At 36.6% G+C, this 13,412-nt stretch overlaps 1 protein-coding gene across 1 annotated transcript in view; it reads right to left on the bottom strand.

The window, feature by feature from the left end:
• Window positions 1–1,655: 1,655 nt before the first annotated feature.
• LOC117327889 (tolloid-like protein 1) overlaps window positions 1,656–13,412 on the bottom strand; it is a 166,571-nt gene continuing 154,814 nt past the window's right edge. Inside the window, exons 6-9 of the mRNA XM_033885116.1 lie at window positions 12,074–12,218; window positions 8,610–8,689; window positions 8,113–8,256; window positions 1,656–5,498 (exon numbers count right to left, since the gene is read on the bottom strand). Coding sequence (XP_033741007.1) covers window positions 4,924–5,498; window positions 8,113–8,256; window positions 8,610–8,689; window positions 12,074–12,218 — 944 coding nt within the window. The 3' untranslated portion in view covers window positions 1,656–4,923. The remainder of the gene's footprint in view (window positions 5,499–8,112; window positions 8,257–8,609; window positions 8,690–12,073; window positions 12,219–13,412) is intronic.

Genomic DNA, 13,412 nt, shown 5'->3' with positions numbered 1-13,412 from the left:
GTAGCTTACCATGCAATTCCAACAGGTCAATTCTAAATGGCCCATGTGATTTCAGGAATGGTAAATTAGTTAGAGCGCTGTAGTTGTCTTTCAGAAACCCGATATATATTTAACGTATATGTGAAAGATGTGGCTCTAGATATATTGGTATTGCTTTTTAAAAGATTTGTTAGATGTTGCATGGAACGTACAAAGGGAGGCAACGCTGATATCATTACAATTTAAAGTCGTGAACAGCGACACCGTCGGGGTTGTATTGGTATCCCTTGTATATATTATATCGATAATAAACCAACGGTTCTTGATAAAGTGTAGAGTGATTCTTGAAAAGTGAATATAGGACTTGTTGATGTGGGGACAACTGACGGTTTTCATTTCAGGATGAAGAATATATCTTTACATGTACATGTATGTAGCTAAGAAATTAAAACAAGATAAACCACGAATAAATGTTTTGATCACAAACATTTTCTTTTTTAGTTTATAGTAGCATTCGACTAATCCACTGAATTTTAAACAAATAACCATTTGAGAGTGAAGTTTACATAATTGGAATATCAAAAAGAAGACGAAGACAGTGAAACAAAATGAAACTGTTTAATTTGAAAAGTAAGACATGTATTTTGGACCATGCTGACATACACACACACACACACACACACACACGTTAATATTTAATTTGAAAAGTAAGACATGTATTCTGGACCATGCTGACAGACACTTGCACGTTTATGATTAAATTTGAAAAGTAAGACTTGTATTCTGGACCATGCTGACACACACACACCTTTACACACACACACCTTTACACAGTACATGTGTACACAAAGTAGTTTGTAGTCGTATACAACATACAGATCCCAACATAGGATACCTAACGGGTCCTTTCATACATAGTCAATAACCAGCAGGGTACTCCATGTCTAATACAAAAAGACCTACACAGTTAATTGTGTTATTACGGCTTTCTGTTGATATAGCGAATGGAGTCAATTTTGAGAGATTTTATATCAATTAATTACTTTTTTATTCTTGAATGTCAACCTATGCACTGAAATCAATTACGTGTCTTTCAAACTACATAAATCACTTTGCATGGTAGGAAAGCTCTGTGTAATGTGTCTGTCTTTTAACAGTTTAAAGAATTGATTGATACTAATTCCTGTTTATAATGAAGTCGGGCGGGGTGCCATTCTACTGCACTCAGTTTAAGAATTTCATTGTGACTGTGCTATAGAAGCCGTATCACTTGTTGATGTGGACACTGCCCTCACACGACCTTTGTAGCTGTTACAGGATGTGAAACTGTACAAAACCTGTCCTCCCAATATAAATACCATAATTCATTGTCTAAAATTCTGATTGTAATAGAAACAAGCCGACCCTGACAGTTTATTGTCCAGACCAAAACTGCTTATGACCTACAAGTATATTACGACATCTCACTCCAAAATACTTACAGTTGTTGTTATTATCTCTAGGTATTCATCTACATGTACATGTATATATAAACAGGAACATATATATATATATATTTGGAAAAATTAAAAAAATGACTCGGACAACATCTAACGTTTTCGTCCCGTCTAGGGGACTCTTCAGACTGAAGAGTCCCCTAGACGGGACGAAAACGTTAGATGTTGTCTGAGTCATTTTTTTAATTTTTCCATATATTTTCTTCCACAAGGACTACTATTATTTTTTCTCTCTCTATATATATATATATATATACTAATCACAGAAAACCACTTTTCAAGAAAATTGAAAAAATGAGTATCTCGCTAAATAGGAAAACATTACGTTTGCATATAAATGCGATTACATGCTCTTTACTTAAGTTTTAAGTTTCATGTGGTACAACTTACATGTAAGTAAGTACAAGGTATCAAGGAGTATATCACTTTATTAATCCAGGTATTAAGAATTGCCAGGTTAGTCTTTCCTTACGAGTTCATAGAAGGAAATGTGCTTATTTTCACTGAAAAAAGCATTGTAGTAGTTACAAAGGTAACAAATTTTGATTGCACTGAATTTTTACCTATCACTGCATGTTATGTACTCTAGATTGTAAAGTTGTAAATAAATTTCTCAGAACGTTCAGGTTACATTTTGAAACAAAAGGAATGAGTTTAAGTTGATCTATCAAGCAGAATTTGTCACAATCACAACTACCCACACAAACTTTTGTCACATATCTCCAACACAAATACAAATTAATCTCCATTAAATTCTCACATACAATAAAAAGTATATATTGTTATTTGTTAAAATACATGATCATGTTTGTAGACTAATTCATCAAGCGACATAGCCAGCATCAACATATACTGATTACTTGGTTCAGCAGTGATAGAATCTAGGCATCAATACCATGATGGACAAGTTGACAGGGTAATGATGTAACTTGTCCTCTTAACACAATAGATAGTAAAACGATATCATTTTACAAGATGTTTTCACAGGGTTACTTCAAACGAGAATCGTGATCAATACCAGGTAGATTTGATTGTCTGAGAAGCTGATTGTCACCTTAAACTGATCATTTCCTGGTGTGAAAACTGTAAAGAGGAGCCATAACTGTATTGTAATATGACAGGAAGACTTAGGGAAGTGTAAGATAGTTTTGATATTTTTTTAAAGAAAAATTTCTGTGTTTTTAAACTTTGAGGTGTGCAATAGAATCCTAAAGTATGAATATGCTACTGGTAATAAAAACTTGGGTTACAGATCAATAATGAAAATATTAACCAAATGTTTCTAGGACAAACATACTAAAATCTGTCCATGTCCAAGGCTGATTTAGGAAATATCCACCTTGCAGGACAGAGGTAACAGGAGGGATTCATATATCACATTCATATTAACAAGCACATGTACCTATATCATTTGCCAAGTTTTGAGAAAATATAACACTTTACAGAGTCACTTAAGGGGAATGATATATAGCTAGTTAATCTCAGATTTAATGCCTTGTGAGTTTGCATGGCCTCTCTACTACAGACTGTAACCCCAATCAAGCACCTGCTTTTATTGTTGACAGTATGTCCAAGGATGAACCATACGACAGTCAGGGGTTACAATTAATACAGTGGGGTTACAATTAATACAGTGGGGTTACAATTAATCCTTAAGTCTTCTCAGTAGAATGTACAGAGTTACATGTTTGTTGAATTTGATATCAAGAAGATACGTACAATTTATTTAACATTAAAATTGCCCTTAAATTATTACATGCACATGTCAATTAATTCATGGAAAAATTATTTTTACACAAAAAATTGAAGTTCTGTTGAAATCTTATATACTTTATGTTTTGCGACTGTTGTGTAACAATATACAGAAATATCACTTATTTCTTAGCATTACCGATACCAAATTTGTCAGTTTATATTATAACAATATTGGGCTGTATTATATTAACTTCTAAGCATGTTGACAACATGAAATGTCCCACCTGTGGGATTTCCATGGTTGTTTTGATATCAATTTTATTTACACAACAAAGGAGTGACTCAGAAAATTATGGAAACAAGAGACATATATTACAGTAGTTTACTAAAATAATGTAAATGGAATGCATAAATGGAAATGATTCAACATCAAAACAAGAGTTATCTCCCTTCCCACACAGTACACACCTCTTCACTTGAGAAGTCGCTTTCTTACATCAAGTCCAAGGAGAAGGTCCAAGTCTTTGATCACATGTTCATACATCAACATAGCTAATCCTATTGACCTATCATATATTTAATAAACATAATTTTGAAATGAAAGCAAATTATGAAGAGTGTAAAAATATTGAACTGGCCTATACATGACATTTGTATTAGTGGAACGTTAACAACATCAACTGTGCGTTCCTTTATCGGGTTCCTACCAGGTGTACGGTACGAATCTGTTGTACTCATACTGTGCGTTCCTTTATTGGGTTCCTACCAGGTGTACGGTACAAATCTGCTGTACTCATACCATGCGGTCTTTATCGGGTTTCTACCAGTTGTACAGTACGAATTTGCTGTACTTAAAATGGAACACGCTGTATCAGCTTCTCATGGACCTGCAGTTTTCAGGATCCAAGATGGTGGAATTTAAATTGATTCTTCATTTGTCATCAAAATGTTAATAAAAAGGAGATTTTAAATCTGTTAGGTTGTGAAAAAGGAAAATAATAGGTTTTTATGTTTAAAGCGAGCGATGGCTGCGGCATCTTTGGAACTTATACGATACAGTACCTCTTGGGTACAAATGGTACGAACCTGATAAAGGTACACACGGTAACTGTTGAGATTGCTAGGACACATACAAAATGTATACATGAATTTTCTCACTGATCTAAGAACACTTTTATTCCCAAAAGCACAGCACGCAGCTTACACCTTACAAAATTATGCATACTTCCATTAGGGTTTTAATTCATTGTCCAACCATTCTATTTATATAAAGCTTAAGTAACTGTATACAAATCCTAAAATTTTCTCAGTAACAAAATTTATTAAGTTACCCAATGGCATTCTCTCCTGTATGGATATGAATGCATGCAGTATCATATGATTTATATAGAGTAATCTGGTTAAAACCCAGAAGCCCACAACCTGTTCTTACTTTCTAGTTCTAATGAAACACATTACAGACAAACATACTGACCTATTCACATTTCCGACTTCAAACATCCAATCATAACATCACAGATCCTTCTTTATCAGCTCAAAATAAGAAATGGGTCGATAAAATGTAGATCCAAGACAAATGATTTGGGAATATATTTTCATATCACATATAAAATCTATAAACTGAAAAATGTTTAATGATTAAGTATAATGAGTCTCCTCATCAATCAACGAAAGTGATATGGATGACCTGATACAGCGTCATCATCATCCTGCCAAGTAAAAAGATTGTACAGAAACTAACAGAAAATAGCTGTCAAATCTTAGCTATCATGATCTCGCTCTCCCCTAGATTCAACTCTTGCATAAGATGATAAGATGATCGTTTTTGGTGTGTCCTAAAGTTGGGAATGGTGTCCATTTCAAACTGAACATGTGGTTCCTCATTATTATACCCCTTTTTATTGTCAATGGAGGGCACAACAATCTCTTTCTCTTCAATCTCTGGGCATTTCTTATTATTGACCATCTTTTTTGGTGTATTTTCCACTGAGCTAACAGTATTTGATAAATTATCACTTTTATTAGAATTTTCGACGTTTTCCTTTATTACTGGATTATCTTTATAATCAATATCCGTGAAAGGTTTGGAAGATACAAAGGATGTTGTCAGCATGGTGGTGGAACGTCCTGGGTTAGGACTCTGCTCCAAACTTCGTATATGTGGAGAAACCCAATGAGTTTGTTCGTTTCTTTGAGCCTCTTTCTTCTCAATGTACAGTTTCTTCCGGCGTTGGCGTTTGTAACAATAGACAATCAACACTATGGAGCCAATTATGAGGATACAGGGCAGGACAGCATACATGGTGATCCACAGTACCTTACTGAGGCCTACAACACACAAACATACATGGTGATCCACAGTATCTTACTGAGGCCTACAACACACAAACATACAAGGTGATCCACAGACTGAGGTCTACAACACACAAACATACATGGTGATCCACAGTACTGAGGTCTACAACACACAAACATACATGGTGATCCACAGTATCTTACTGAGGTCTACAACACACAAACATACATGGTGATCCACAGTACCTTACTGAGGCCTACAACACACAAACATACATGGTGATCCACAGTACTTTACTGAGGTCTACAACACACAAACATACATGGTGATCCACAGTATCTTACTGAGGCCTACAACACACAAACATACAAGGTGATCTACAGTACTTTACTGAGGTCTACAACACACAAACATACATGGTGATCCACAGTACCTTACTGAGGCCTACAACACACAAACATACATGGTGATCCACAGTATCTTACTGAGGCCTACAACACACAAACATACATGGTGATCCACAGTACTTTACTGAGGTCTACAACACACAAACATACATGGTGATCCACAGTACCTTACTGAGGTCTACAACACACAAACATACATGGTGATCCACAGTACTGAGGTCTACAACACACAAACATACATGGTGATCCACAGTACCTTACTGAGGCCTACAACACACAAACATACATGGTGATCCACAGTATCTTACTGAGGCCTACAACACACAAACATACATGGTGATCTACAGTACCTTACTGAGGTCTACAACACACAGACATACATGGTGATCCACAGTACTGAGGTCTACAACACACAAACATACATGGTGATCCACAGTACTGAGGTCTACAACACACAAACATACATGGTGATCCACAGTACCTTACTGAGGCCTACAACACACAAACATACATGGTGATCCACAGTATCTTACTGAGGCCTACAACACACAAACATACATGGTGATCCACAGTACCTTACTGAGGCCTACAACACACAAACATACATGGTGATCCACACTACTGAGGTCTACAACACACAAACATACATGGTGATCCACAGTACCTTACTGAGGCCTACAACACACAAACATACATGGTGATCCACAGTACTGAGGTCTACAACACACAAACATACATGGTGATCCACAGTACCTTACTGAGGCCTACAACACACAAACATACATGGTGATCCACAGTATTAAGGCCTACAACACACAAACATACATGGTGATCCACAGTACTTTACTGAGGCCTACAACACACAAACATACATGGTGATCCACAGTATCTTACTGAGGTCTACAACACACAAACATACATGGTGATCCACAGTAGCTTACTGAGGCCTACAACACACAAACATACATGGTGATCCACAGTACCTTACTGAGGCCTACAACACACAAACAGACATGGTGATCCACAGTAATGAGGTCTACAACACACAAACATACATGGTGATCTACAGTACCTTACTGAGGCCTACAACACACAAACATACATGGTGATACACAGTATCTTACTGAGGCCTACAACACACAAACATACATGGTGATCCACAGTACCTTACTGAGGTCTACAACACACAAACATACATGGTGATCTACAGTACCTTACTGAGGCCTACAACACACAAACATACATGGTGATACACAGTATCTTACTGAGGCCTACAACACACAAACATACATGGTGATCCACAGTACCTTACTGAGGTCTACAACACACAAACATACATGGTGATCCACAGTACCTTACTGAGGTCTACAACACACAAACATACATGGTGATCCACAGTACTGAGGTCTACAACACACAAACATACATGGTGATCCACAGTGCTGAGGCCTACAACACACAAACATACATGGTGATCTACAGTACCTTACTGAGGCCTACAACACACAAACATACATGGTGATCCACAGACCGAGGCCTACAACACACAAACATACATGGTGATCCACAGTATCTTACTGAGGTCTACAACACACAAACATACATGGTGTTCCATAGCATTTACAATTTATTTAGCACAACCTTATGAAGGTCACTATCAGATGAGGTAGAATGATCTTGTGAAGGCCATTTACAGATAATTTAGCACGACCTTGTAAAGGTCACTGTCATATGGGGCAACATGACCTTGTAAAAGTCACTATCAGATAAAGTCATATGACCTTGTGAAGGTCATTTACAGATAATTTAGCACGCCCTTATGAAGGTCACTGTCAGATGAGGTAACATGACCTTATGAAGGTCACTGTCAGATAATGTAGCACGACCTTATGAAGGCCACTGTCAGATGAGGTAACATGACCTTATGAAGGTCACTATAAAATGAAGAAACTGTAAATGTTTGCTCTGAACACCACTACTTTATCAATCATTGAAAGGCATAACCTTTTCCCCATGGCTACAGACATCCAAGTGTTTGATTTTCTAAGAAAACAATATGTAAGGGAGGCAGTCCACATGTTTTCCTTTTGCTTTATAAACACTCTTAAGTTAATTTTGTGATGATAATGTGTTCTATCAATACAATATTATACTTTTTATACAGTTCAGTAGTCTATACCCTAGGGAGAGGACTATAGATTTGTTTGTTCAATGAGATCTTTGTGAATGAAATGCATACACTTGTCTTCATCACTGGTATCCACCTCGCCACAGTTAGGGTTACCGTCACACCTCAGGGACTGGTCTATACAATACTTCCTACATGATGACCGGTCAGAACACTTGTCATTCCCGGAGCACATAAAGCCATGACAGTCACCTGCTAAAATGAAACCAAGTTTAGAAGTCAAATAATCATTGATTCATTCTTTCATTTAATACTGATAATTAACAGATATATTACTAATTAACAGATATATTACCAATACATCTCTGGAAGATGACAAAATGTCAATTAAAGCTTATTAAAATAACAAGCAGAACATAATCAATTCAGGAGATAATATATGATTACATGAAGGATGTAGAATTAGGAACCAGAAAATCACAGTATATCAGAGTCTATATAATTGATATTTACATAGTTGTCTGAACACTGACCATATCAGAGTCTATATAATTGATATTTACATAGTTGTCTGACCACTGACTTTACATAGTTATCTGACCACTGACCTGGCTTGACTAGGGATACAGCTGTCCAAACCAACTTAAACCCTGTTTTCCTCGCAGAGGTGGAAGGTCCGGACTCAAACCTGGAAACATGTATATTGTAATACCAAATATGTACTGACCACTTAATTGTCTTTATTACCATACAATGCCCCATTTAAAATCCTTTTTAACAACATGGTAAAAGATTTTGTGATGTTAACTTTTCAGGGTGATCATAATTATAATCAAATCAATTGAGTTTTGGGTGTTGTTGATCTTACCAAGATCTCACAACCTAGATAAATAGAAAGAAAATGAAGAAATTAAAAGAGCAAGCTGGAGAGAAAATAACAAGAGGCCCAATGGGCCTGTATCACTCACCTGGCTCTACAGCAACTTTGAAGTTGATTGAGGTCATTTCTACAGATACTATGCTGATTACATCTTTATTCAAATATCATAGTAAGCTAGGTTTATTCATATTAATAAATGTTCTAGTCCTTCATTCAAGCATTCTATTGGCCTAATATCAGGTCTCAGAGGCTCTTGGCTATCGCAAATTTATTGTTTACAGATTTAAGCCGATTTCACCCCTGTGACCTTGAATGTAGGTCAAGGTCATTTATTTGAACAAAATTGGTAGCCCTTCACCCCAGCATACTAAAAGCCTAATATCAAGACCCTGGGCCTCTTGGTTATTAAGGAGAAATCAATTGAAGATTATAGCCTATTTGAACAATGTGACCTTTAGTGACCTTGAATGAAGGTCATTTATTTGAACAAACTTTGTAGCCCTTTACCCTAGCATGCTACAGGCCCAATATCAAGTCCCTGGGTCCCTTGGTTATTGAGAAGAAGTCGTTTGAAGATTATAGCCTATTTGACCCATGTGACCTTGAATGTAGGTCAAGGTAATTTATTTGAACAAACTTTGTAGCCCTTCACCCCGGCATGCTACAGGCCCAATATCAAGTCCCTGGGCCTCTTGGTTATTAAGGAGAAATCAATTGAAGATTATAGCCTATTTGAACAATGTGACCTTTAGTGACCTTGAATGAAGGTCATTTATTTGAACAAACTTTGTAGCCCTTTACCCTAGCATGCTACATGCCCAATATCAAGTCCCTGGGTCCCTTGGTTATTGAGAAGAAGTCGTTTGAAGATTATAGCCTATTTGACCCATGTGACCTTGAATGTAGGTCAAGGTCATTTATTTGAACAAACTTTGTAGCCCTTCACCCAGGCATGCTACAGGCCCAATATCAAGTCCCTGGGCCTCTTGGTTATTGAGAAGAAGTCGTTTGAAGATTATAGCCTATTTGACCCATGTGACCTTGAATGAAGGTCAGGGTCATTTATTTTAACACACTTTGTAGCCCTTTTCCCAAGCATGCTACAGGCCCAATATCAAGTCCCTGGGCCTCTTGGTTATCGAGAAAAAGTCGTTTGAAGAGTATAGCCTATTTGACCCATGTGACCTTGAATGAAGGTCAAGGTCATTTATTTGAACAAACTTTGTAGCCCTTCCCTCCCGCATGCTACAGGCCCAATATCAAGTCCCTGGGCCCCTTGGTTATTGAGAAGAAGTTGTTTGAAGATTATAGCCAATTTGACCCATGTGACCTTGAATGAAAGTCAAGGTCATTTATTTGAACAAACTTTGTAGCCCTTCACCCTAGCAGGCTACTGGCTCAATATCAAGCCTCCCCAGGGGCAAACCTGAGACCCCAGGGTCCTGACATTCAGAGTTTTAGTTAAGCACTTGAAGACCCTTCCATCAATGAAGAGTATTTGATTCTACCGTATTTGGGTCATGAGAAGAAGATTTTTGAAATTTCCTTCCATTTAACCCCTTTTGCCCCACCTCTCTGGACACTGGGGTTTGAGACCATATAATCCACACATTTTGCTGACATTAGGCTATGGAATATGTCCGCAAAAAAGACACACATTACATGACTAAAAGGAATACAGAAAAGAAAGAGTAGGAAAGAGAGAGAACAACAGAACAGAAAAAAAAGGAATAAAGAAAGAGTAGGAAAGAGAGAGAACAACAGAAAGATGAGAAAAGGAATGAAGAAAGAGTAGGAAAGAGAGGAAAACAACAGAAAGATGAGAACAGGAATGAAGAAAGAGTAGAAAAGAGAGGAAAACAACAGAAAGATGAGAACAGGAATGAAGAAAGAGTACGAAAGAGAGAGAACAACAGAAAAGAGAGAAAAGGAATGAAGAAAGATTAGGAAAGAGAGAGAGAGCAACAGAAAGGAGAGAAAAGGAATGAAGAAAGAGTAGAAAAGAGAGAGAGAGCAACAGAAAGGAGAGAAAAGGAATGAAGAAAGAGTAGGAAAGAGAGAGAGAGCAACAGAAAGGAGAGAAAAGGAATGAAGAAAGAGTAGGAAAGAGAGAGAACAACAGAAAGGAGAGAAAAGGAATGAAAAAGAGTAGGAAAGAGAGAGAACAACAGAAAGGAGAGAAAAGGAATGAAGAAAGAGTAGGAAAGAAAGAGAACAGCAGAAAGATGAGAACAGGAATGAAGAAAGAGTAGGAAAGAGAGAAGAACAACAGAAACGAAAGATAAGGAATGGAGAAAGAGTAGGAAATAGAGAGAATAACATAAAGAAAAGAAAAGGAATGAAGAAATAGTATAGGAAAGAAAGAGAACAACAAAATGTAAAAATGTAAAAATGTCCATGAGGCACATGACAACTGCGATTAACCTTCAAATCTAATTTGCCTCAAGCCCTCCAAACTTAATACTAATGGAAAATAAAATGTTACTTCTGCAATTTTGAATGCAGGCAACTCGAACTCTTAAAACAAAACTTTGAAAAAAAAAGAGAAGAAAATAGTACCGTGGCAGTTAAAAATTTGCTAAGTAAGGCTGATGCAGCAAAGGAAATCAGTGTCAGTAAAATGTTTACAATGGATGCAATTAATGGTAATATCACATTTAAACATCCTCATCTGCCATTCAAAATTGCCTTTTTATCCAGGGTGAAACCCCAAAATCCACTGAAGAACATTAAGTGGATGTATAGCACTAACCCAAAGCTTTTAGTAACCAAAGATTACTGTCACCAACTTCGATGGAATTACTTCATAAATCACAAAAATCGTGGCAAGGAAACCACTATTTCTGTTTACTATATTTTTAATGGTAAATGTTCTAAAATAAACTTGATTTTTAAATTTCGAATGGAGATAGGGAGATGTTAGGTGAATTTATTGAGTTACAATGATAGCCATCTGTAGCTCCATTCTCCAGTGTTTATGTCCCCACAGTGACTAGCACTCCCACAACTTTTATGATGAATCCTCCCTTGTCTCAGTGTTATCTAAACAAGTTACATTTTTAAAATTCAGCAAACTGTATGACCAAAGTAAATTGAGAAGGTTTGAAGAGAGAATTATCGTGTAGCAGTAAAGATGACACAAAAACGTCAAGTTGTACCTCCAGCAGGTGCTGTAATAACCTGGGCACATACCTGATAACGACTCTGGAGGAGGTTGATAGGAACTCTCGTTTAAGTACTGGTACGTTATCCAGACTGTCACAGAAGCGTTCCTCTGGGTACATTCCTGGGATGGCGAACCCATTGAAGAACAAAAGGAATGCATCGGTACAGGAACCTAGTAACAAGAAATCTGCAGAGTCAATGGCTGGGCTGTGCCTCACACCTGTATCCATGCATACAAGGTAAAGGTCAGGTCAACATAAGGTCAAGGACAGCATATAATTGTAACTGATAGTGTTTGTTAAACTTCACAAATCTTTTATTATGATACAAATAATTGCCAAATCAGGGTTTCATTTTAAGTGCAAATGTAAACCAAACACCAAATAAGGCCAACAAGAGACCCAATGGGCCCGCATTGCTCACCTGGTACATATTCACTTGTTCTATGTTTATCTGCCTTTCAGTTAATCAAAACAATTTGTTTATGTGGTTTGATAAATTTAACCTCTGTAGCCTTGAATATTGGTCTAGGTCTTTTCTTTACACAAATCATTTTGCAAGCCATTAATCATCCCACAAACCTACCAGCCAAATATTTCAAACCTAGACATTATGGTTAAAAAAAAAGATTTTAACAAATTTGACCCTTAACCTTGAATAATGATCAATGACATTTAATTCCTTTTGCAAAATTTGTTGAGGCTCATGCTAGGAACCTACCAACCAAATACCAAATATGTATATTCATTCTTATATATAGGCCTTTCAGTTAAAATAAAATATAGGTCAAGGTATTTTCTTTTGATAAACTTAGCAGGATGTTAGCCAAGGAATCTATACAACGATGTAGCCAAGGAATCTATACAACGATGTAGCCAAGGAATCTATACAACGATGTAGCCAAGGAATCTATACAACGATGTAGCCAAGGAATCTATACAACGATGTAGCCAAGGAATCTATACAACGATGTAGCCAAGGAATCTATACAACCAACTAAATATCTTCAATTGATAGGCCTTTTAGTTAATCAGAAAAAGTCATGTGAGTGTTTTAACAAATTTGACCTCCGTGACCTTGAATTTAATGTGTCAAGATCATTCCTTTTCACAGACATTGTTGGGCTCCATCCAATGATCCCAGGAAAATATCAGCTAGAAAAATATCATGATTCTAGAGAAGAAATAATGAAAAAAGTTGACAGATGATGGATGGACAAGGAAGACACACTAAGTAAGCTGAAAATACAAAATCTTTTTTCTTTTTTTTGTATTCTCATTGAAAAAACTCTATCATGTAAGAAATCGATTGACTATTTAAGTATCTGATTCAATAGATGGAATTGACTTCTATCTTACTTATTATA

Source organism: Pecten maximus, chromosome 5 (genome assembly GCF_902652985.1).
Source record: "Pecten maximus chromosome 5, xPecMax1.1, whole genome shotgun sequence".
Taxonomy (NCBI): Eukaryota; Metazoa; Mollusca; class Bivalvia; order Pectinida; family Pectinidae; genus Pecten; species Pecten maximus.
Note: the sequence above shows the minus strand (reverse complement) of the source record. Positions and strands in the feature narration are given on the sequence as shown.